This window comes from Ranitomeya variabilis, chromosome 4 (genome assembly GCF_051348905.1).
Source record: "Ranitomeya variabilis isolate aRanVar5 chromosome 4, aRanVar5.hap1, whole genome shotgun sequence".
In the NCBI taxonomy this organism is placed as follows: Eukaryota; Metazoa; Chordata; class Amphibia; order Anura; family Dendrobatidae; genus Ranitomeya; species Ranitomeya variabilis.
Window position 1 is genome coordinate 637753594 of NC_135235.1, and position 20929 is coordinate 637774522.

General features: G+C 44.3%; 2 protein-coding genes across 2 annotated transcripts in view; both read right to left on the reverse strand.

The window, feature by feature from the left end:
- Nucleotides 1-1027: 1027 nt before the first annotated feature.
- The window catches only part of LOC143767323 (uncharacterized), an 85311-nt gene continuing 65409 nt past the window's right edge, over nt 1028-20929 (reverse strand). The window contains 2 exon segments of the mRNA XM_077255564.1: nt 1028-2382; nt 10305-10323. Of these exon segments, the coding sequence (XP_077111679.1) occupies nt 1824-2382; nt 10305-10323 (578 nt within the window). The 3' untranslated portion in view covers nt 1028-1823.
- LOC143767317 (gastrula zinc finger protein XlCGF66.1-like) lies at nt 2303-14889 on the reverse strand. The gene is made up of 7 exons (XM_077255557.1): nt 14853-14889; nt 7086-7230; nt 6782-6961; nt 6584-6707; nt 6400-6500; nt 5459-5549; nt 2303-2444 (listed from the first exon to the last, which is right to left on the reverse strand). The coding sequence occupies exons 2-7, from the start codon at nt 7161-7163 to the stop codon at nt 2431-2433; spliced, it is 588 nt and encodes a 195-aa protein (XP_077111672.1). The 5' UTR covers nt 7164-7230; nt 14853-14889; the 3' UTR covers nt 2303-2430.

The window sequence follows — 20929 nt, forward strand, 5'->3', positions numbered from 1 at the left end:
CAGCGGCATTCAACCGGCGCTTCCGGCCGGGCGGCCGGAAATGACGTAATCGCCGACCCCTGTCACATGATCGGGGGTCGGCGATGTGTCAGGACAGTAACCATAGAGGTCCTTGAGACCTCTATGGTTACTAATGCCGGCCTGCTGTGAGCGCCCCCCTGTGGTCGGCGCTCACAGCACACCTGCATTTCTGCTACATAGCAGCGAACATCAGATCGCTGCTATGTAGCAGAGCCGATCGAGTGGTGACAGCTTCTAGCCTCCCATGGAGCATGGCAAAAGTAAAAAAAAATGTTTTTAAAAATATGAAAAAAATAAAAAAAATATGAAAGTTTAAATCACCCCCCTTTCGCCCCATCCAAAATAAAACAATAAAAAAAAAAAATCAAATCTACACATATTTGGTATCGCCGGGTTCAGAATCGCCCGATCTATCAATAAAAAAAGCATTAACCTGATCGCTAAACAGCGTAGCGAGAAAAAAAATTTGAAACGGCAGAATTACGTTTTTTTGGTCGCCGCGACATTGCATTAAAATGCAATAACGGGCGATCAAAAGAACGTATCTGCACAAATGTGGTATCATTAAAAATTTCAGTTCGGCACGCAAAAAATAAGCCATCACACGACCCCAGATCACGAAAAATGGAGACGCTATGGGTATCAGAAAATGGCGCATTGGTTTTTTTTAGCAAAGTTTAGAATTTTTTTTCATCACTTAGCTAAAAAATAACCTAGACATGTTAGGTGTCTATGAACTCGTAATGACCTGGAGAATCATAATATCAAGTCCGTTTTAGCATTTAGTGAACCTAGCAAAAAAGCCAAACAAAAGACAAGTGTGGGATTGCACTTTTTTTGCAATTTCACCACACTTGGATTTTTTTCCCATATTCTAGTACAAGACATGGTAAAACCAATGATGACTTTCAAAAGTACAACTCGTCCCGCAAAAAACAAGCCCTCACATGGCCATGAGCGAAAAACGAAAACACAAAAACGAAAAAGGGCCGCGGCATGAAGGGGTTAAAGTGAGAGTAATTAACCAAACAAGTCAAAATGTACAAAACCTGATATTTCAAAAAAAATGTATCAGTGACCAATATAACCCATTTCTTTTCAATAACAGTCATAGGTTCCTTCCATGGCATCTGTCAGTTTCTTAGTCTATTGACAATCAACTTTTTGGGCAGCATCAACCTTCACCATAAAACTCCCATTTAAGAAGGGCCCTCAATTCTCAATAACATTTAGGTCACTTGACCTTTAATGAAATATTTACCAGCAGTATTAGGTACATTTGCCTTTACAAACCTTCTGCTTTAGAAACACTGACTTAAGTTATATATCATTATAAGCACGCTGCACTTTTACTTAAAGATAATCTTGAGTATCGATTGACCTTCAACACGTTCGTTATAAGGAATATTTATTCATAGTCCACATAGCGCTGTCAAGCCCCCAGCTATTGATAGTTTACACCTTGCTACCTCTATTTGAAAATCTTTGTTTAAATTTTAAAATGAATTCTTTTTACTCGATTCCTAATAAAATATTGTTCATTTTTAAATATTAATGTTCATTCAAGTCCATGTAGTAATCCATTGGTTCCAGGACAAGGGAGGGGGGAAGGGCATGTGGAACGGCACTACCGGTTTGTGCACTTTAAATGCCGCTCTCAGAGTTTCACAGCAGTATTTAAGATAGCAGCAGGTAGAGGCATTCACTGCTGGGAGTAGGGCGGGCTCAGCCTCTATGCCCACTCCATACATCTGCTCCTGACGTGCACTATACACATACACTGGATGTAGGGAAGGGATTATTTATCTGTAAAACATTTCAAGAGGATGGCTTTTACCCCTGTGAATTCTTTGATGACTAATAAGAGTTGATTTTGATGCAAAACACTTCCCACATTCTGAACATGAAAATGGCTTCTCCCCTGTGTGAGTTCTCAGATGTCTAAGAAGTGTTGATTTGTCTGCAAAATATTTCCCACATTCTGAACATGAAAATGGCTTCTCCCCTGTGTGAATTCTCTGATGTTTAACAAGATCAGATTTGGTAGAAAAACAATTCCCACATTCTGAACATGAAAACGGCTTCTCCCCTGTGTGAATTCTTTGATGTTCAACAAGATATGATTTCTTTGTAAAACTTTTATCACATTCTGAACATGAAAATGGCTTCTCCCCAGTATGAATTCTATGATGTGCAACAAGATATGATTTCTGTGTAAAACTTTTCCCACATTCTGAACATGAAAATGGCTTCTCCCCTGTGTGAACTGTCTGATGTCTAGCAAGAGCTGATTTGTCTGGAAAATATTTCCCGCATACTGAACATGAAAATGTCTTCTTTTTCAAGTGTGTTCTTTGATGTCTACCATCCCTTTTGTCATATTTATTTTGCTTATCAGTCTGTGATGATTCAGTATTTAGAACCTGTTCAAAATGATCAAATGATAAATCTTTAGTGTGAAGAACTGAGGGTATATCTGTTATAACAGCATGGCCTTCATTAATATCTGAAGTGATATCATGATCATTTGCTTTAAAATCTGGAAAAAAAAAAGAATTACATTTTTTCAAAAACACTTCTTTGAAAATATAATAACTCAAAAATATATTACTAGATATTTTATAGCATAAAAATGTCTACATTTTGTACTGCACACATTGCAACTTCAGAGAGGAAGAGGTCTTGAACTCTAGTGCAACCTATTGGAAGTAGCAGTCCTAAAGGTCAATTGACTCTTTGACAAGCCTTGCTACTGAAGAAAGCCAAATCAGAATCTCTATTTGCAGACATGTTTCAAAAGGTTGCCCCTCCTTAGTGCAAATAAGAGGTCTGATTTAGCTCTATGAAAAAAATGGACTGTAGTCTAAGGGGTAACATCTCTTCTTGTGGAAAGTGAGATGCCTGACATGCCCAGAGTAAAGAGACTTATAAGCCATGCAATGCTCCTCTGGGAAATTAAATATGCAAATTGTTCCAACAGAGAGGAAGAGGACCTCTAGTACCACCTATTGGAAGTAGCTATTCTAAAAGTCATTATCGATCCTTTACCGAGCCTTGCCACATGACTAAGGATAAAGGCCAAATCAGAATCTCTATCCAGTCAGAGGCTTCTCATACATCCAAATCATATCTCCTGCTTTGCACTGAGGAGTGGCAACACCCAAAACACATTTCTGCAAATAGAGATTATGGTTGGGCTTTTATTCCAAGTCATGTAGCTTGGCTCACTTTAAAAAATGATTGATACTGATATAAAAGCATGTTGCCATGTGAGGTATCTCCATAGTGTATTTATGGAAGAGCAAATAAGGGAAAACAGAGCTACCTGGTGGTCACGTAAGGGTTCTTATTCCTGTGGCACTTAGAAATGTTATTTATGCAAACTGTTGAAAAACACAATCCGAAACTAGAAGCATGTTCACTGCGTCTAAATTGCTGCCATCTATTGAACGCAGGTGAATCCGCATGTGTTCACTGAACCATGCGGATTCACCTTGTTCAATACATTCTACAGGTGAAATTTATCTTGCGGAGACACGTGGTGTTTCCTGAAGAAGTTATATACTTCAAAATGCGTTGAAATAAACCACCACCTTACTGTACCATACTGGGATATTTGTCTCCATTATGTCGGCAGTGCGGAATATTGTCCACTAACTCCCTTTACAGTCTGATGCAGGTGAATGACGCACTCCCAATATACATAGCTGCCAAGTCCGTGGCCTTTTTCTTGTTAGATATTATGAATTTGCTAAGAGCCGATGCTCTTCTTCCACTATTGATCAGTCTCCCCATCAGTTTCCATGCTGCCTCTTTCACTTGCCGTGTGTGGAGGAGGAAGAAGAAGGACAAGTACAACCCAAAAAACACTGTCCCAACGGTAAAGCATGGTGGGGGAAACATCATAATTTAAGGGCGCTTTTCTGCCATGGGGACTGGACGACTGCACTGGATGGAAGGGAGGATAGATAGGGTCATGCCTCGCAAGATTTTGTCCAGCAACCTTCTTCTCTCAGCATTAAAGATGAGTCGTGGCTGGGTCTCCCTGCATTACAATAATATAATAAAGTGACGTGTGCACAACTATAGAAGGTGCCAGAGTAGGTTCCCACACCATAAATATGTATCAAAAACTCGGCATTCAACTTGATATGATCGATAACAGGATTTAATGCTGTTCACGGAGTAGTAAACAGAAAACGTTTCTGTGAAAATTAGACCTTCATCAGTTATCGTTCACTTTACTTCAAAATGTTCAGAACGACAAGAGTGCTAACTCAGTAGACAACTAGATAAAAAATGTGTGTCGATAGGTAACGTCCCTTTAAATGGGGATGGTAGTGCCTGCATCAATGTGGCGGATCTCAGATATGGTGCACAGCTTGTGGTGCAGAGTTTTCTTCCAGGCAACATCCTCCCCAGAGTCTGGAAGAGCTCATCTATATAAACATAAGGATGAATGACCTCGGGGAGATCAAAACATCCAACACCGCGGAGACACCATCACATGTTTCTCAACGCAGTGATCCAGAACAGTGCCCCCATCCCTAAAGGGAAATATGCAAATGCAAGTAGAAAAGCCGCGGAGACACCATCACGCGTTTCTCAACGCAAGCAATGAATAGCCAGGTCTTTCACTGGGAAGGAACAACCACGGGAAGGGCAGCATCCAATAAAGGAAAACCACCTATGCCAAAACATGGTATCCATCTTGAATGCTGCCCTTCCCGTGGTTGTTCCTTCCCGGTGAAAGACCTGGCTATTCATTGCTTGCGTTGAGAAACACGTGATGTTGTCTCCGCAGCTTTTCTACATGCATTTGCATATTTCCCTTTAGGGATGGGGGCAGGGTTCTGGATCACTGCGTTGAGAAACACGTGATGGCGTCTCCGCGGTGTTGGATGTTTTGATCTCCCCGAGGTCATTCATCCTTATGTTTATAGTCTTTTCACTAGGCACTGCTCCTAATAGCCAGTTTCCTACTCCACACTGATGAAGGGCAAATACCCCGAAACAGCTGTCTGTGGATGGATACCATGTTTTGGCATAGGTGGTTTTCCTTTCTTGGATGCTGCCCTTCCCATGGTTGTTCCTTCCTGGTGAAAGACCTGGATATTCATTGCTTGCGTTGAGAAACACGTGATGGTGTCTCCGCGGCTTTTCTACACTCATCTATATAAAGTGATAAAAGTTGATTTCTCAACAACAAGCCATCATATAGGAGGCATACAAGTATCACTTTCTTTAGCATTCTACTGTATAGCCTGTATGCTCATATTAATAGTTAAGGTAGGTCAAATGTGGTGACAGATTCACTTTAAATTCCACATCACAATACTTTTCACAAACAAACCCTAAAAAAATTCAACACCCAATTATACGGGCCTGTGATTGAGGAGAACCTGTGACTTCTCGGCATTTAGTGGCTACCACTCACCTATGCAGTTATCTGTAGGAATCTCCTCTTTACACCGCTCATCACCCCTCACATATGTCTCTGTAAAATTAATATGGGGCAGGTCTTTACCCTGAAACAAATAAGTCACAGACAGATGAAGTTGTTTGAAGAACAAAAAAGATCATAAATGAACATGCCGAAACTGAAGTAACAGCAGTATTTATTACTTGGCTGCAGGTCTTATGTTTAAATTCATCATACTTTCTGGTTGGCACTCAACAATAGTTAGAAGACTTTGGTGTTCTGTAGTAGTGGATGCCCCTCAAAATAATAGTGCAAAATACCATGGCATGCCACTTAGGCAATTTAAAGATTTGTTGGCAATTTAGCATATGGAAATTGTCAGCCCCTGTATTTCCCATGAACCATAGCAGATAGGCCGTGATCAGGTCAGGGACAGGCCAAAACTTTGTCCATCCTTTCTATTTCTTTCCAAATCCTGTATAAATCCTACCTGTAGGCTCATAATTATAATGAACAGTCTCCATGATCAGAAAATAGTGAGAAGATCCAGACAACATCTAATGTCTATGATCAGCTTTATCCTGTCATCTCCACCAGGTATAAAGCAAGTTAGATGTCCTAGGTTCTTACAGCTTCTACAAATTCTCCAAGCAGCCTGAAATGTTGACACCTGAGAGGATGGATACATGGATTCAACTTGTACCAAATTTTGACCTGCCCATCAGCACCATGCAACAAGAAACTGGATTCATGGAAAACTAATCAGTTAATTATTTGCTGCACTCAAGGGTCACGGGTCTAATTTTTTATAAAGGAAATTATAAACTTTGGAAAGGGCTGCTGAATCAAAGACAGTCCATGTATAATGCTGGCTGATAACACAAGACCGAACACAAGACCTTCACACCTTTCTACCCATCACACGTGAGATTTCATGACACCTTCTCTCCATCTACCTGATGATCCTGAGGATCAGTGGGATCTTCTTCTTTACAGTCTTGTGGTGGAAGTAGAGGACGTGGACATCTCTCTCGTGTTGTCCTCTTACTGGATAGAACTGGAGGGAACAAATAGAGGGACTGAATTCATTATTTACATACAGATAATTATAGACTGTGTACATTTAGTCTTGTCTTTTACCTGGTGATGTCAGGGGCTGGGACATCTCCATCATGAAGTCCTTGTACTGATTTTTGTTTCCTTCTAAGTACTCCCACTCCTCCATGGAGAAATAGACGGTAACATCCTGACACCTTATAGGAACCTGACACATACAATGATACTGTCATTACCCTGATCCATTTATAGCATTACTGTAAAATGTCCCAGCAGTGTCACCTCTCCAGTCAGCAGCTCAATCATCTTGTAGGTGAGTTCTAGAATATTCTGGTCATTGATGTCCTCATGTATCGGAGGGTGAGGTGGAGGCCCTGTGATTGGGCTCAGGGGTCTTCCCCATCCCTCAGACACAGGGGCCTGACAGCGCTCACTAGAGGTCTTCTTCACTACTGTGTAATCCTGGTTATGGAGAGACACATTAATAACTCTCACTACAGACATTCCCAGAGTCCTCACCTCTCCAGCTCTGTCCATCTGTTATTCCCATAGATAAGAATGATCTAATGTCATCAGACTCTCTCACCTCTCCAGTAATCCGGAAAAGGATCTCTAGGGTGAGGTGTAATATTCTCTCCATCATCTTGTCCTTATTGTAATACATATTCAACGGGTCTATTAGTACAATTCTCTGGAAGATCTCAACTGAGACGATCCGATATTGTAAGGACCTGAAGGGGGAAAAGATGAGATGTAATAAAGATCCCATGTAATAATACATTTAGTGGAGATAATAGGGGAAAACATTTGCTAAGACATAACGTTTAGATCATGGATCACAAACTCGCAGCCCCTGAGGCAGCATCATGTGGCCCACAGGCACTTTAGACCCATTGACGTTACCGGCCCTGTTCAGGCATGGCAGTGATTTTTTTTCAATTGAATGTGCGCCATTTACCCAGCGACTCCAGTCGGATTACTCGTGTGCCTACGTGGACAGGACTTCTTGCTGCATCCAGGCTACCCTACCAGTATTGGAATTTATAGAGACAGGATTAACGTTTCTCCCTGCACCATATATCTTATACTTGTTCTGATGAAGGTCCGGATGTGGACCGAAAACGTTCAACTTGCCTTTATGGATGCACATCAATAAACCTTTTGCATATGATAATTATTCATCTAGAGTGCCAAGTTTTTTCGGATTTGGATTTGTTGGGCTGGATACCCTACTTGAGCACCTACTCTATACTCTACTACGAGTGCCGTGTTGTTCTATTATTCTTAATCACATATTTTTTATTAAAGTTTGCAGAACAGAACAGAATTTTCTCCAAAATACCCCACAATCTTTTCCCCGTTCCCAACTGCTCCCTCCCTACCCAACCCTGGTCCACTGATAAAATATATCACAAAAAAGATACAGACATAAGGCACATATCCCAAAGCACCTGTCATAGAGTACAACTAAATCACTTTCAGGGTGATATAAACATGGTGTCACGAGAATAAACTTACAGACGGTAAGCCCGGACTATTCAACCATCCTGTCCCAATTTTCTCAAACACTGCCGGTCTACCCCGTTTAAGATAAATGGCCTTCTCTCTGCATAGTATGAGGTTTAGCTTATTTACATATTCTTTCCTCGTAGGAACTTTATCTGAGATCCAGTGATATGCTATTAATTTTCTAGCAGTAAAAAGCATTCTCGCAACAGCTATTTGTGAATAATCATCTCCTCCCGCCTCCTCAACATATCCAAGCACACAGACAATAGGATCTCTGGGAATATCCTGCTCTGTGGCAATATATATTAAATTGAGAACCATAATCCAGAATATTTGTATACAGGGACATGTCCAGAACGTATGTAGGATATCTGCATTATCGAGCGTACACTTGGGACATTTTGAATCTGGCCTTAGACCCAAATCAAGCCGTCACTTAGGAGTCCTATAAACCCTATAAAGGATATATAGTTGAGACAGACGGTTAGGCTCACTGAGGGACAACTTAGGGATCATTTGCATTATTGACTCCCATTGATCTACCGAAATCCCCCCCACTTGTTGTTCCCATTTCGCTAATGCAGTCATCGGGTGACCCAATAGCACCCTCGAGAGGAGCTCCCCGTACACAAATGAAATTAGTCCCCTTGTAGATGCCTGTAAACCGAGCCTATTAATAACAGTATCATGATGTATAATAATAGGGTGTATATGAGTCTGCATTATATAAGTGTGTCTTACTTGTAAATACTGATGAAATACAGAATGCTGAAGTGAGAACTCCTTTCGTAAGCCCTCATATAATTTAAAGACACCCCCATCTATCAGCTGTGAGAGCCACCAAATACCCACTTGACGCCATTGCGCAAACCCCTTCAATGTCCTCAATTGCGGCAGGTATGGATTATCCCATAAAGGGGTATACCTCGTGAACCCAGTAATTCCTCTTAAACTTTTAATTTTACCCCACACTTCAACCATAAGCATTACCGTCGGAAATTTAGACAACCACGGTTTAAAATTATTCGCCTCTAACTTAGACAATAGGGGACCCTGACCCCCAAAAACTGAAGAATCCCTTGACCTCCCCCTATTTCCACAGATATGTCCTCCATTCCACTTGCCAGATGTTGTCACTGGGAAGATGGAAAATATAGCCAAGGGTTAGGCAATGCCAACCCTCCCTCCCCCTTACTCCTTTGTAAGTGCTCTAACTTAATTCTCGCACCCTTTTTCAACCATATAAGTTCCCTAAACAGTGCATTAATTTTAAAGAACCTATTTTTGGGAAGCCAAATTGGGGATTTATGAAGAACATATAAAAGCTGAGGCATAATCACCATTTTCAACAGGTTCACTCTCCCAACTATTAACAAGTGTAACTTAGTCCAATCTTCTGTTTAATCCTAGCCACAAGTGGGGAAAGATTTAAGCGTTCATAATCTAATATGTTGTTTGATACATTGATACCCAGGTATTTAAAACATGACACTACTGGCACCTGTGGAGCTCTAATCACAGTTGGGTCTAATGGTAAAACAGCAGACTTTTCCCAAATTATGGCCGAACCCGATATAGCCCCAAACGCAGCAAAAAGTGACATTACTCCATTGAGCGATTCGTCAGAGTCAGCCAAAAACAGGAGAATGTCATCGGCGTAGAGAGCCACTTTCTCCTCTAATGTCCCGTACCTAAATCCCTCAATTTCTGGGCTAAGTGTTCTCGAAGCCAAAGGCTCCACCACTAGGGCGAAAAGCAGCGGAGACAGAGGGCAACCCTGCCTCGTACCCCTATACAGATTGAAGGGCTCAGATAAGTCCATTCGCTCGTATTCTTGCCGACGGTTCTGAGTACAAAAGCTTAATCCAACCAATAAAGCCTGGACCAAAACCCATGCACTCAAGCGTAGCAACTATTATTCTAGTATTATATGTGTTATTATATATAATAGTATGTTATTATATTGGAAACTGCGGGTAGAAGACGGCGCTGAGGGACCAGTGTGGTGTCTGTAAAGTACTATATGAAGACGCTGGAGAGTGAGTATAAGAAGGGGTGCACAGGGCTTATATTTAAAGCACCACTCCAGAACTGAAAAATAACACTGGAGTGCTGCTTTAAGAACCCATGGAACAACTATAACTCCCAGCATGTCCTGCAGCTCCGACGGTATGCTGGGAGTTATAGTTCACCACAGGAGTGGCAGAGTGCTTTATTGTGTGTTGTAAAGACTAATCTTTTAATTGTGGCAGCCAGCCACACTGTGGTGAGGTGAAAAGCTGGAGCATCCCACGACTGCACACACAGAGCTTTCCCTCTTGTTGCCTTCCCACAGCACAGGTCATAAGAGGAAACCTGCAGATTCTAGTGGGGATTCTAAAGGACCTGTGATGACGTCAAGAGGGAGGGCTCCGTGCGGTCATGTGATGCTCCAGCCCGCCCACTTCATGACATCACACAGGTCCTTATGCACTTGGCATCCAGCTCAACCAGGCAGGCAGAAGCTGTGCTGTCAGGTATGCAGCTGTCTCCTCGGGCCCCTGCTGCCGCCTCCTCCACTCCACACACAGATCTCCCCAGCTGCTGCAGGAATCCAGAGCTGGGGAATCCATGTGTGTCCCCTGCTTAAGTGAAGGAGTATTCATTTGCTGCTCCCTGCTTGGTGCTGACAGTTGGGCAGGGAAGCGGCTAATGAATATTCACTGCACTTTAATCATCGGTACCATGTGGTTTCCCCAGCCCTGATTCCTGCAGCTGGGCAGGGGCATTTTTCTGCCTCCAGCGTGGGATACCAGTGCGATCCCACTCATTGCTGCCCCCTCCCCATGTTACATCCCTACCATAAAAGCACCTACACTTTCCTCCCAAATTTGGAGGAAAAAAAGTGCGTCTTATGGTCGGAAAAATACGGTACTTTTGACTGTAGCTGCAACCAGGGCTGTGGAGCCGGAGTCTGTACAAAATGGACCGTCTCCGAAAATACATAATAAATTGGGTACAGTAGATCAATGCAGTTTATGGGGAATATTTTTTTCATAAGAATTTGGGAAAGTTATGAAATGTCCTATAAATGTCTGTCCTATTTCTGATCTAAGGTCTAGACTTAAAAGGAACCTGTCACCCCCAAAATCGAAGGTGAGCTAAGCCCACCGGCATTAGGGGCTTATCTACAGCATTCTGGGCGGTCCGATGGGAGTCGCGGTTCGGTCCGGGACCTCCTATCTTCATAGGATGATGTCCTCTTCTTGTCTTCACGCTACGTCTTCGGCTGGGTTCACGTTACGTTATAGGCAGTCAGACGAACTGCGCTACACCGCGGCATAACACAGTCCGTTAACGCTGCCATTAAGCCTTATTTCGGACACATCGCTATTTTGGGCGTGCGCTAGTGATGTGCCGTCATTGAGTGATGGACCATGGGACGCGGGCTGCAGCGCTTCTGGGTAGATCACCGCTAGCGCAGGAAGGTAAGTATAATGGTTTAAGGTTTTTATTTTAGGTTTTTCTGATGGGCATGGGGCCATGCATACCAGGATGGGGATGAGGGACAATCATAACAGGATAAGAATGGGGCCATGCATACCAGGATTGAGATGGGGCCCTGCATACCAGGATGGAAATGGGTGCGCTGAATACCAGGATAGGGATGAGGGGGCCACTCCTACCAGGATGGGGATGAGGGGGCCACACCTACCAGGATGGGGACGAGGGGGCCACGTCTACCATGTTGGGGACAAGGGGTACACGCCTAACAGGATGGGGACGAGGGGGGCCACGCCTACCAGGATGGGGACAAGGGGGCCACGCCCACCAGGATGGGGATGAGGGGCCACGCCTACCAGGATGGGGATGAGGGGCCACGCCTACCAGTATGGGGATAAGGGGAGCCACGCGCACCAGGATTGGGATGATGAGGCTATGCATACCAGGATAGGGATGAGGGGGCTATGCATACATGGATATGGGTGAGGGGGTTATTCATACCAAACTTCATTGAGCTCGATCTGTTTGCCAAGGAATAATGGGCAAGAATTTCAGTCTATCGATGTACAAAACTGATAGAGACATACCCCAAGCGACTTGTAGCTGTAATTGCAGCAAAAGGTGGCGCAACAAAGTATTACGTTAAAGGGGCCGAATAATATTGCACGCCCCACTTTTCAGTTTTTGAATTTCCACAAAAATTTAAAATAACCAAGAAATTTCGTTCAATTCACAATTGTGTTCCACTTGTTGTTGATTCTTCACCAAAAATTTACATTTGGTATCTTTATGTTTGGAGCATGATATGTGGGAAAAGGTTGAAAAGTTCCAGGGAGCCAAATACTTTCGCAAGGCACTGTATATACCACATAAAACACCTCAGCTGCTGCATAACCTCAGTCTATGGTGATGTATATACATATATACCACATAACACACCTCAGCTACTGCAGAACTTATCTTGTCTATAGTGATGGATGAGGAAGGAAGGGATGAGGAAGGGAGAGATGAGGGAGGGAGGAATAAGGGAGGAATAAGGGAGGAATTGAGGGAGGAATAAGGGAGGGATTGAAGGAGGGAGGGAGGGAGGAAAGGAGGAGTGAGGGAGGGAGAGAGGAAGGGATGAGTGACAGAGGGAGGAATGGATGAGTAAGGGAGGGAGGAAGGAAGGGATGAGTAAGGAAAGGATGAGTGAGGGAGGCAAAGAGGGAGTGAGGGATGAGTGAGGGAGTGGGGGATGAGCGAGGGATAAGGAAGGGAAAGATGGGTGAGGGATTGGATGGATGAGGGATGGATGGATGAGGGATGGATGGATGAGGGATGGAGTACGAGCTAGGGGAGGGTCTAGCAGAGGCTGAGTATGGTGTCTGTTGTGATATTACTGACTAGTCCTCTGCCAGACAGGAAAACGCTAGTCGGGGAGTGAGCAGACCTTCCAGATTTAGGAGACAGCTGCTCACCAAACTAAGCGTGATACCTAGGACACCACGCAGAATGCTCACAGGGAGTATATTACACACTGACAGTATTCTGCAGCCTAGATTCACATACAAATTTTATACCAAGCCCAGACAACTCCTTTAACATCAGTGTTTGTAAACCAAAACCAGGGATGGGTGAAAAACACAAAAGTGGTGAAGTATTTCTATTATACTTTTCCCCCTAATTGTTTCACCCATGATTTGGACATCCAAATACTGATATAATATACTGAACATGTGAACATGGCCTTAGGCAGAGACCTAGTGATGTGACCGCTGGGTCTAAAAAAAAAAAAAATGCCTCAGCTGTGTAAAGCTTCTGCTCGGCACACATCGCTCACGGCGCTCTGTGCCAACAGGAGAGAAGACAAATAGCCAGGGGCGAACACAGACAGCTTGGGGCTATACATAAGGGAATTCACTTTATACCAAGGAACTGTGTTAGACATAATAATCGATAACATCTTCCTCCACCTCCCCCTGTTCCTAAATCCATTATAAATCCACCTTCCTCCCATCCCAAACCCCCACACCCCTCATTGTCCTCCTCCCCCAGAATCCCATTATTGCCCTCTCCCCCACCCCCATGATTGCCCTCTTCACCACCACTCCATTATTGCCCATTCCACCACCTCCATCATTGCTTTCTCCCCACCACCCCATCATTGTCCATTCTACTGCCATCATCATTGTCTTTTCCCCATCACCCCATCATTGCCCATTCACCACCTCCATCATTTCCTCCTCCCCATCAACCCCATTATTGCTCTTTCCACCACCCCATCATTTCTTTCTCCCCCACCACCCCTATCATTGCCCTCTCAGTCAACCCAATCATTGCCTTCTGCCCCATCACCCCCACCATTGCCCTCTCCGTCATTCCAATCATTGCCTTCTGCCCCATCACCCCATGATTGCTCTCTACGTCAACCCAATCATTGCCTTCTGCCCCTTCATTGCCTTCTCCTCCACCTACACACACACAGTGTCTTCTTAGGAGACACTCTGTGCTCTGCAGTATGAGAGCTGGTCAGTGCAGTAAACTTGGCTCACCGCCTTGGACAGCGGGACAGAGACCCAAATCTGGGACTGTCCACTGGATACGGGATGGTTTGGAGCAACGCCTGGAGGTCGGTGACACTTGGTGCTGTGTCATTGTGAATGGGTCGCATTTGGGGGCAGGATTCTGCCTTATATGTCACAGATATCAGGAGCCGAAGGTGGACAAAGCAGGATACATGCCATAAAGATGGAGCCTGAGAGCCGTGTCCTTTATGTCTGTCCCCCAGAAAATGTCGTCTACATGAATAATGGTGGAGATTGTCACTACATAAACTGCTCAAGTCACAGGGACTCTAGAAATATGGCTGAAGAGTGATGACACTGTGAGGTGGCCAGGGTGGTAGCCATGGTGATGGGGATTACAGGAGTCATTAATTACAACTGCTGCAATTATAAATATGGCTGACAGAAACAATTCCGGTGCATAGAACTGCAGAGAGGTTTCCCCAGGAGACGCGTGCGCTTCTCTCTATTCATCGTCTATGGGACGGCAGAGAACCGAGCGCGGCTCTGATTGCTGACAATGCAGAAGGCGACTTATAAGGAGACGATGAGGAAATCGCTGATGTTTTCTGTCCCCAGAGAAGGAATAAACCTCATTAATAATTTATATGTTCCCAGAACCTTCTAATAAATCCGACCCATAAATATCCCACATACAGCGACATCAGCGGGAAATAACAGAAGCGCTGGCTCCAGAGAAGGAGAAGAAACGGCCATCAGTAAAGTATATGGGAGCGAGACTAGGAATGGCACCAGCACTGAGGGGGTTACTGCCCCCTGCCCCCACCCAGTAATGGGGAATCTCCAGCACCTACCTCCACCTGCAGAGCCGCACACCACATATATGGCTGTTCTGTGCACAGGACCTGTGATGAGGTCACAGGAGGGGAGGAGTCAGGGGTCACATGATCAGGGCCTCAGTGTATGCAGGACTCTGCTGTGCTGGTTGTCATGGTGCTGGATGAGGGGCGGAGCGGAGCCACGTGTGTGTATGAGGTGTACGGAGCAGAGCCGTGTGTGTGTGTACGAGGTGTATGGAGCCGTGTGTGTACGAGGTGTACGGAGCAGAGCCGTGTGTGTACGAGGTGTACGGAGCAGAGCCGTGTGTGTACGAAGTGTACGGAGCAGAGCCGTGTGTGTACGAGGTGTACGGAGCAGAGCCGTGTGTGTACGAGGTGTACGGAGCAGAGCCGGGTGTGTATGAGGTGTACGGAGCGGAGCCACGTGTGCACATTGTGATTTTTCAGCCCAGATTGGGAAGGAAATCTTTAGAAGGTTCAGGCAGTACTGGATGTGCTGAGGAAGGCAGGTTTAATAAGGAAGTTGGGGGTGGCGGTGGCATGGGGGGTGGGGTTAGAACAGTTAGTAATTTAAGAAAGAATAGAGGTACAGAGAGGAACATCAAGTGCATGTATACCAATGCCAGAAGCCTCGCCAACAAAATGGACGAATTAGAACTAATGTTGTTGGAACATAATTATGACATGGTGGGGATATCCGAAACATGGCTGGATGAGAGCCATGACTGGGCTGTTAACTTGCAGGGCTATAGCCTTTTCAGAAATGACCGTACAGATAAGAGAGGGGGTGGGATGTGTCTGTATGTAAAATCGACCTTAAAACCCATCCTGCGTGATAATATAGGTGAATCTAATGAAAATGAAGAGTTCCTGTGGGTGGAGATAAGGGGAGAGGGAAAAAATGATAAATTACTGATGGGGTTTGTTATAAATCTCCAAAAATAATGGAAGCAATGGAGAATATCCTCGTAAAGCAAATAGATGAAGCTGCGACTCAAGGAGAAGTCATTATTATGGGGGACTTCAACTACCCTGAAATAGATTAGGGAACAGAAACCTGCAATTCCAGTACAGGTAATCGGTGTCTGACAACTATGAGAGATAATTACCTTTTACAACTGGTTCAGGACCCAACAAGGAGGGGGGCACTGCTAGACCTAATATTAACCAACAGGCCAGACCGCATAGCAAATATAAGGGTTGGGGGTCACTTGGGGAATAGTGATCACAAAATAATAAGTTTTCATGTCTCCTTTAATAAGATGTGTAGTAGAGGGGTGACAAGGACACTAAACTTCAGGAGGGCAAATTTCCAACGGATGAGAGAGGATCTTGGTGCAATTAACTGGGACGATATCCTGAGACATAAAAGTACACAAAGAAAATGGGAGATGTTTATTAGCATCCTGGATAGGACCTGTGCACAGTATATACCGTATGGGAATAAACACTAGAAATAGGAGGAAACCAATATGGCTAAATAGAGCTGTAAGGGGCGCAATAAGGGACAAAAAGAAAGCATTTAGAGAATTAAAGGAAGTAGGTAGTGAGGAGGCATTAAATAAATACAGAAAATTAAATAAATTCTGTAAAAAGCAAATCAAGGCAGCAAAGATTGAGGCAGAGAGACTCATTGCCAGAGAGAGTAAAAATAATCCCAAAATATTCTTTAACTACATAAATAGTAATAAACTAAAAAATGATAGTGTTGGCCCCCTTAAAAATAGTCTGGGTGAAATGGTGGATGAGGAAAAAGCCAATATGCTAAATGACTTTTTTTCATCAGTATTTACAAAAGAAAATCCCATGGCAGCCAATATGACTAGTGATAAAAATTCCCAATTAAATGTTACCTGCTTAACCCAGCAGGAAGTACGGCGGCATCTAAAAATCACAAAAATTGACAAATCTCCGGGCCCGGATGGGATACACCCCCGAGTACTGCAGGAATTAAGTACAGTCATTGATAGACCATTATTTTTAATCTTTAAAGAGTCCATAATAACAGGGTCTGTACCACAGGACTGGCGTATAGCAAATGTGGTGCCAATATTCAAAAAGGGGACAAAAGCTGAACTCGGAAATTATAGGCCAGTAAGTTTAACCTCTACTGTGGGTAAAATCCTGGAGGGCATTCTAAGGGATGCTATACTGGAGTATCTGAAGAGGAATACCCTCATGACCCAGTATCAGCACGGGTTTACTAGGGACCGTTCATGTCAGACTAATTTGATCAGCTTCTATGAAGAGGTAAGTTCCGGACTGGACCAAGGGAACCCAGTAGATGTAGTGTATATGGACTTTTCAAAAGCTTTTGATACGGTGCCACATAAAAGGTTGATACGTAAAATGAGAATAATGGGGATAGGGGAAAACATGTGCAAGTGGGTTGAGAGCTGGCTCAGGGATAGGAAACAAAGGGTGGTTATTAATGGAGCACACTCGGACTGGGTCACGGTTAGTAGTGGGGTACCACAGGGGTCAGTATTGGGCCCTCTTCTTTTTAACTTATTTATTAATGACCTTGTAGGGGGCATTCAGAGTAGAATTTCAATATTTGCAGATGACACTAAACTCTGCAGGGTAATCAATACAGAGGAGGACAATTTTATATTACAGGATGATTTATGTAAACTAGAAGCTTGGGCTGATAAATGGCAAATGAGCTTTAATGGGGATAAATGTAAGGTCATGCACTTGGGTAGAAGTAATAAGATGTATAACTATGTGCTTAATTCTAAAACTCTGGGCAAAACCGTCAATGAAAAATACCTGGGTGTATGGGTGGATGACAAACTCATATTCAGTGGCCAGTGTCAGGCAGCTGCTACAAAGGCAAATAAAATAATGGGATGCATTAAAAGAGGCATAGATGCTCATGAGGAGAACATAATTTTACCTTTATACAAGTCACTAGTGCGACCACACTTAGAATACTGTGCACAGTTCTGGTCTCCGGTGTATAAGAAAGACATAGCTCAACTGGAGCGGGTGCAGAGAAGAGCGACCAAGGTTATTAGAGGACTGGGGGGTCTGCAATACCAAGATAGGTTATTACACTTGGGGCTATTTAGTTTGGAAAAACGAAGACTAAGGGGTGATCTTATGTTAATGTATAAATATATGAGGGGACAGTACAAAGACCTTTCTGATGATCTTTTTAATCATAGACCGGTGACAGGGACAAGGGGGCATCCTCTACGTCTGGAGGAAAAAAGGTTTAAGCATAATAAGACGCGGATTCTTTACTGTAAGAGCAGTGAGACTATGGAACTCTCTGCTGTATGATGTTGTAATGAGTGATTCATTACTTAAAGGGAAGGTGCCATCAAAAAATTTTTTTTTACAGAAATTGTAAAAATGTAGAGAATTAATGTTTACATTTTCTTAAAAAATATTATCATTTGTTTATAATTTAGTAAAATATGAAAAATAATTTGAAAAGTTTTGGAATTTCCACTTTTAAACACTAGGGGGAGCAGCTGCTGAAATTTCAGAAAAACCTCGTGTACAACTAGCTCACATTACTGCACTGCAGTAATTATGGGCGGAGTCTGCTGACGTGTGTGATGTCTCCTCTCCTTCCCTTCTGGGTGTTTGCTAAGGGATAAGAGGATTCAGGAACACAGTGAGCAGCCATTTTGTTGGTGACTGCAGAGTAAGGCTGCCGTCACACTAGCAGTATTTGGTCAGTATTTTACCTCAGTATTTGTAAGCCAAAACCAGGAGTCGAACAATTAGAGGAGAAGTATATAACAGAAACATATGCACCACTTCTGCATTTATCACCCACTCCTGGTTTTGGCTTACAAATACTGAGGTAAAATACTGACCAAATACTGCTAGTGTGACGGCAGCCTTAGGCTACTTGCACACTAGCGTTGTTGGCTGTACATCGCAATTCGTCGTTTAGGAGAAAAAACACATCCTGCAAAGTTGTCTGCAGGATGCGTTTTTTCCCCATAGACTTACATTTCCGACGCGTTGTGACGTATTGCCACACGTCGCAACCATTGTGCGATGGTTGCGTCCTGTTTTGGCGGACCACCGCCACAAATAAAACATTACATGTAACTTTTTTTGTGCGTCGAGTCCGCCATTTTCGATCGTGCATGCGCAGCCGAAACTCTGCCCCCTCCTCCCCAGACCTTACAATGGGGCAGCGGAAGCGTCGTAAGACTGCTTCCGCTGCCCACGTCGGGCATTTATTTCACAGCATGCGTCGGTACGTCGGCCCGACGCACTGCGAGGGGCCCGTACCGATGATAGTGTGAAAGCAGCCTTACACTGACAAGTAGACAGTCACAGAGGATGGCAGGCAGCAAGGATTCTGGGAGATATGTGGTGGAGGGAGCAGGGTGACAGCAGCACAGATTATTTCAGGAGAGCAGTGTGCTGGTCTATGGGGAGGCACCATGTTCAGTGCGCGGAGCAGCCAGGGATTGTACATAGAACGCTGTCTTTTATACACGTGGATGGACCGTCTGCTCCACAGAAATCCAGGAAACATTTCTGTGGATTGATGGCCTGTTCTGATCCAGACTTTGCATGCAGACCCCATTCCCCTCCTCAGATCCTGTCTTCTCCATCCTGTCCTGGCGATGTGTGAAAGCGAGGCGACAGGCGAAGTACGGGGTGACGCTGGGAAGGAAATGTAGCCATATAGTAATGATAAAAATGAGACCCCTCTCTTCAGCTGCCTCACCAGCCTTCCCCTGACTGCACCTAACTGAAGGTCATGCTGCCCCTCTATTACCCCAGACCCGCATGCAGCTGCTCAGCCAGAACCACCATAGAATGGGTCCACTTTCTGAAGATAATACTGCCATAGTGTTCTCACATAATACCGCCATATAGATCACACACAATACCATCAAATAGATCACACAATACTGTCATACAGTTCTCACATACCACCATATAGATCACACATAATACCGCCATATAGATCACACACAATACCACCGTATAATTCTCACAATACTGATCAAGCATAATCACCACCATACAGATCACATAATACCGTCATATAGATCTCACATAATGCCATAATACAGCATGACCCCTGCAGCTCCTGTTATCGCACGCATAGAGTTGTGTGTGCAATGGGGAAAGATATGCAGGGGGGAGAGGAGTGCATAGGAGAGGATTAGATACACGGTTCACCAGACAGTATCACACAGGATAGGATTAGATACACGGCTCAGCACAGTATCACACAGGATAGGATTAGATACACGGCTCAGCATTCAGTATCACACAGGATAGGATTAGATACACGGCTCAGCATTCAGTATCACACAGTATAGGATTAGATACACGGCTCAGCACAGTATCACACAGGATAGGATTAGATACACGGCTCAGCACAGTATCACACAGGAGAGGATTAGATACACGGCTCAGCAGTCAGTATCACACAGGAGAGGATTAGATACACGACTCAGCACAGTATCACACAGGATAGGATTAGATACACAGCTCAGCACAGTATCACACAGGATAGGATTAGATACACGGCTCAGCAGACAGTATCACACAATACAGGATTAGATACACGGCTCAGCATTCAGTATCACACAGTATAGGATTTGATGCATGGCTCAGCATAGTATCACACAGGAGAGGATTAGGTACAGGGCACAGCAGACAGTATCATACAGGAGAGGATTAGATACATGGCTCAGCACAGTATAGTGATAGATACACGGTCTGATGTCCTTGATCAGTGGCTGCAGTGAGTCAGGGTCGGAGCAGCACAGAGCCTCCCCCTCCCCCCCTGTTACCTCTCTGCAGCTCCTGATAGAGGACATCAGACCCCAGCACTTCACCCTCTCTAGCGATTCTAGAGATTGAGCCAGGGCACCAGGCAGCAGAGGACAGGGAACAGCCGACTGCTGACAGTGTGAGAGGAGAGGCAGCTGGAGCTGCCCCTCCAACAGCCCAGCTCTCAGTCACAGTGGAGCTCACACACTGCGGGCTGAAGAAACATGGCGCCGACCTCCTGCCTCTGCTGTGATGTGGAGACAGCCCAGGGGGCGTGGCCAGATCAGAGCAGGAGATAACGCGGTCGGCTCCCGACTGCTGAGTCC

Coding starts and splice junctions, on each gene's coding strand:
- LOC143767317 (XM_077255557.1), bottom strand. CDS start 7,163: ATGTATTACAATAAGGACAAGATGATGGAGAGAATATTACACCTCACC. Junction 6,962..7,085: donor TTTTCCGGATTACTGGAGAG/GTGAGAGAGTCT, acceptor CTCCATAACCAG/GATTACACAGTAGTGAAGAA. Junction 6,501..6,583: donor CCAGCCCCTGACATCACCAG/GTAAAAGACAAG, acceptor TGTTCCCTCCAG/TTCTATCCAGTAAGAGGACA.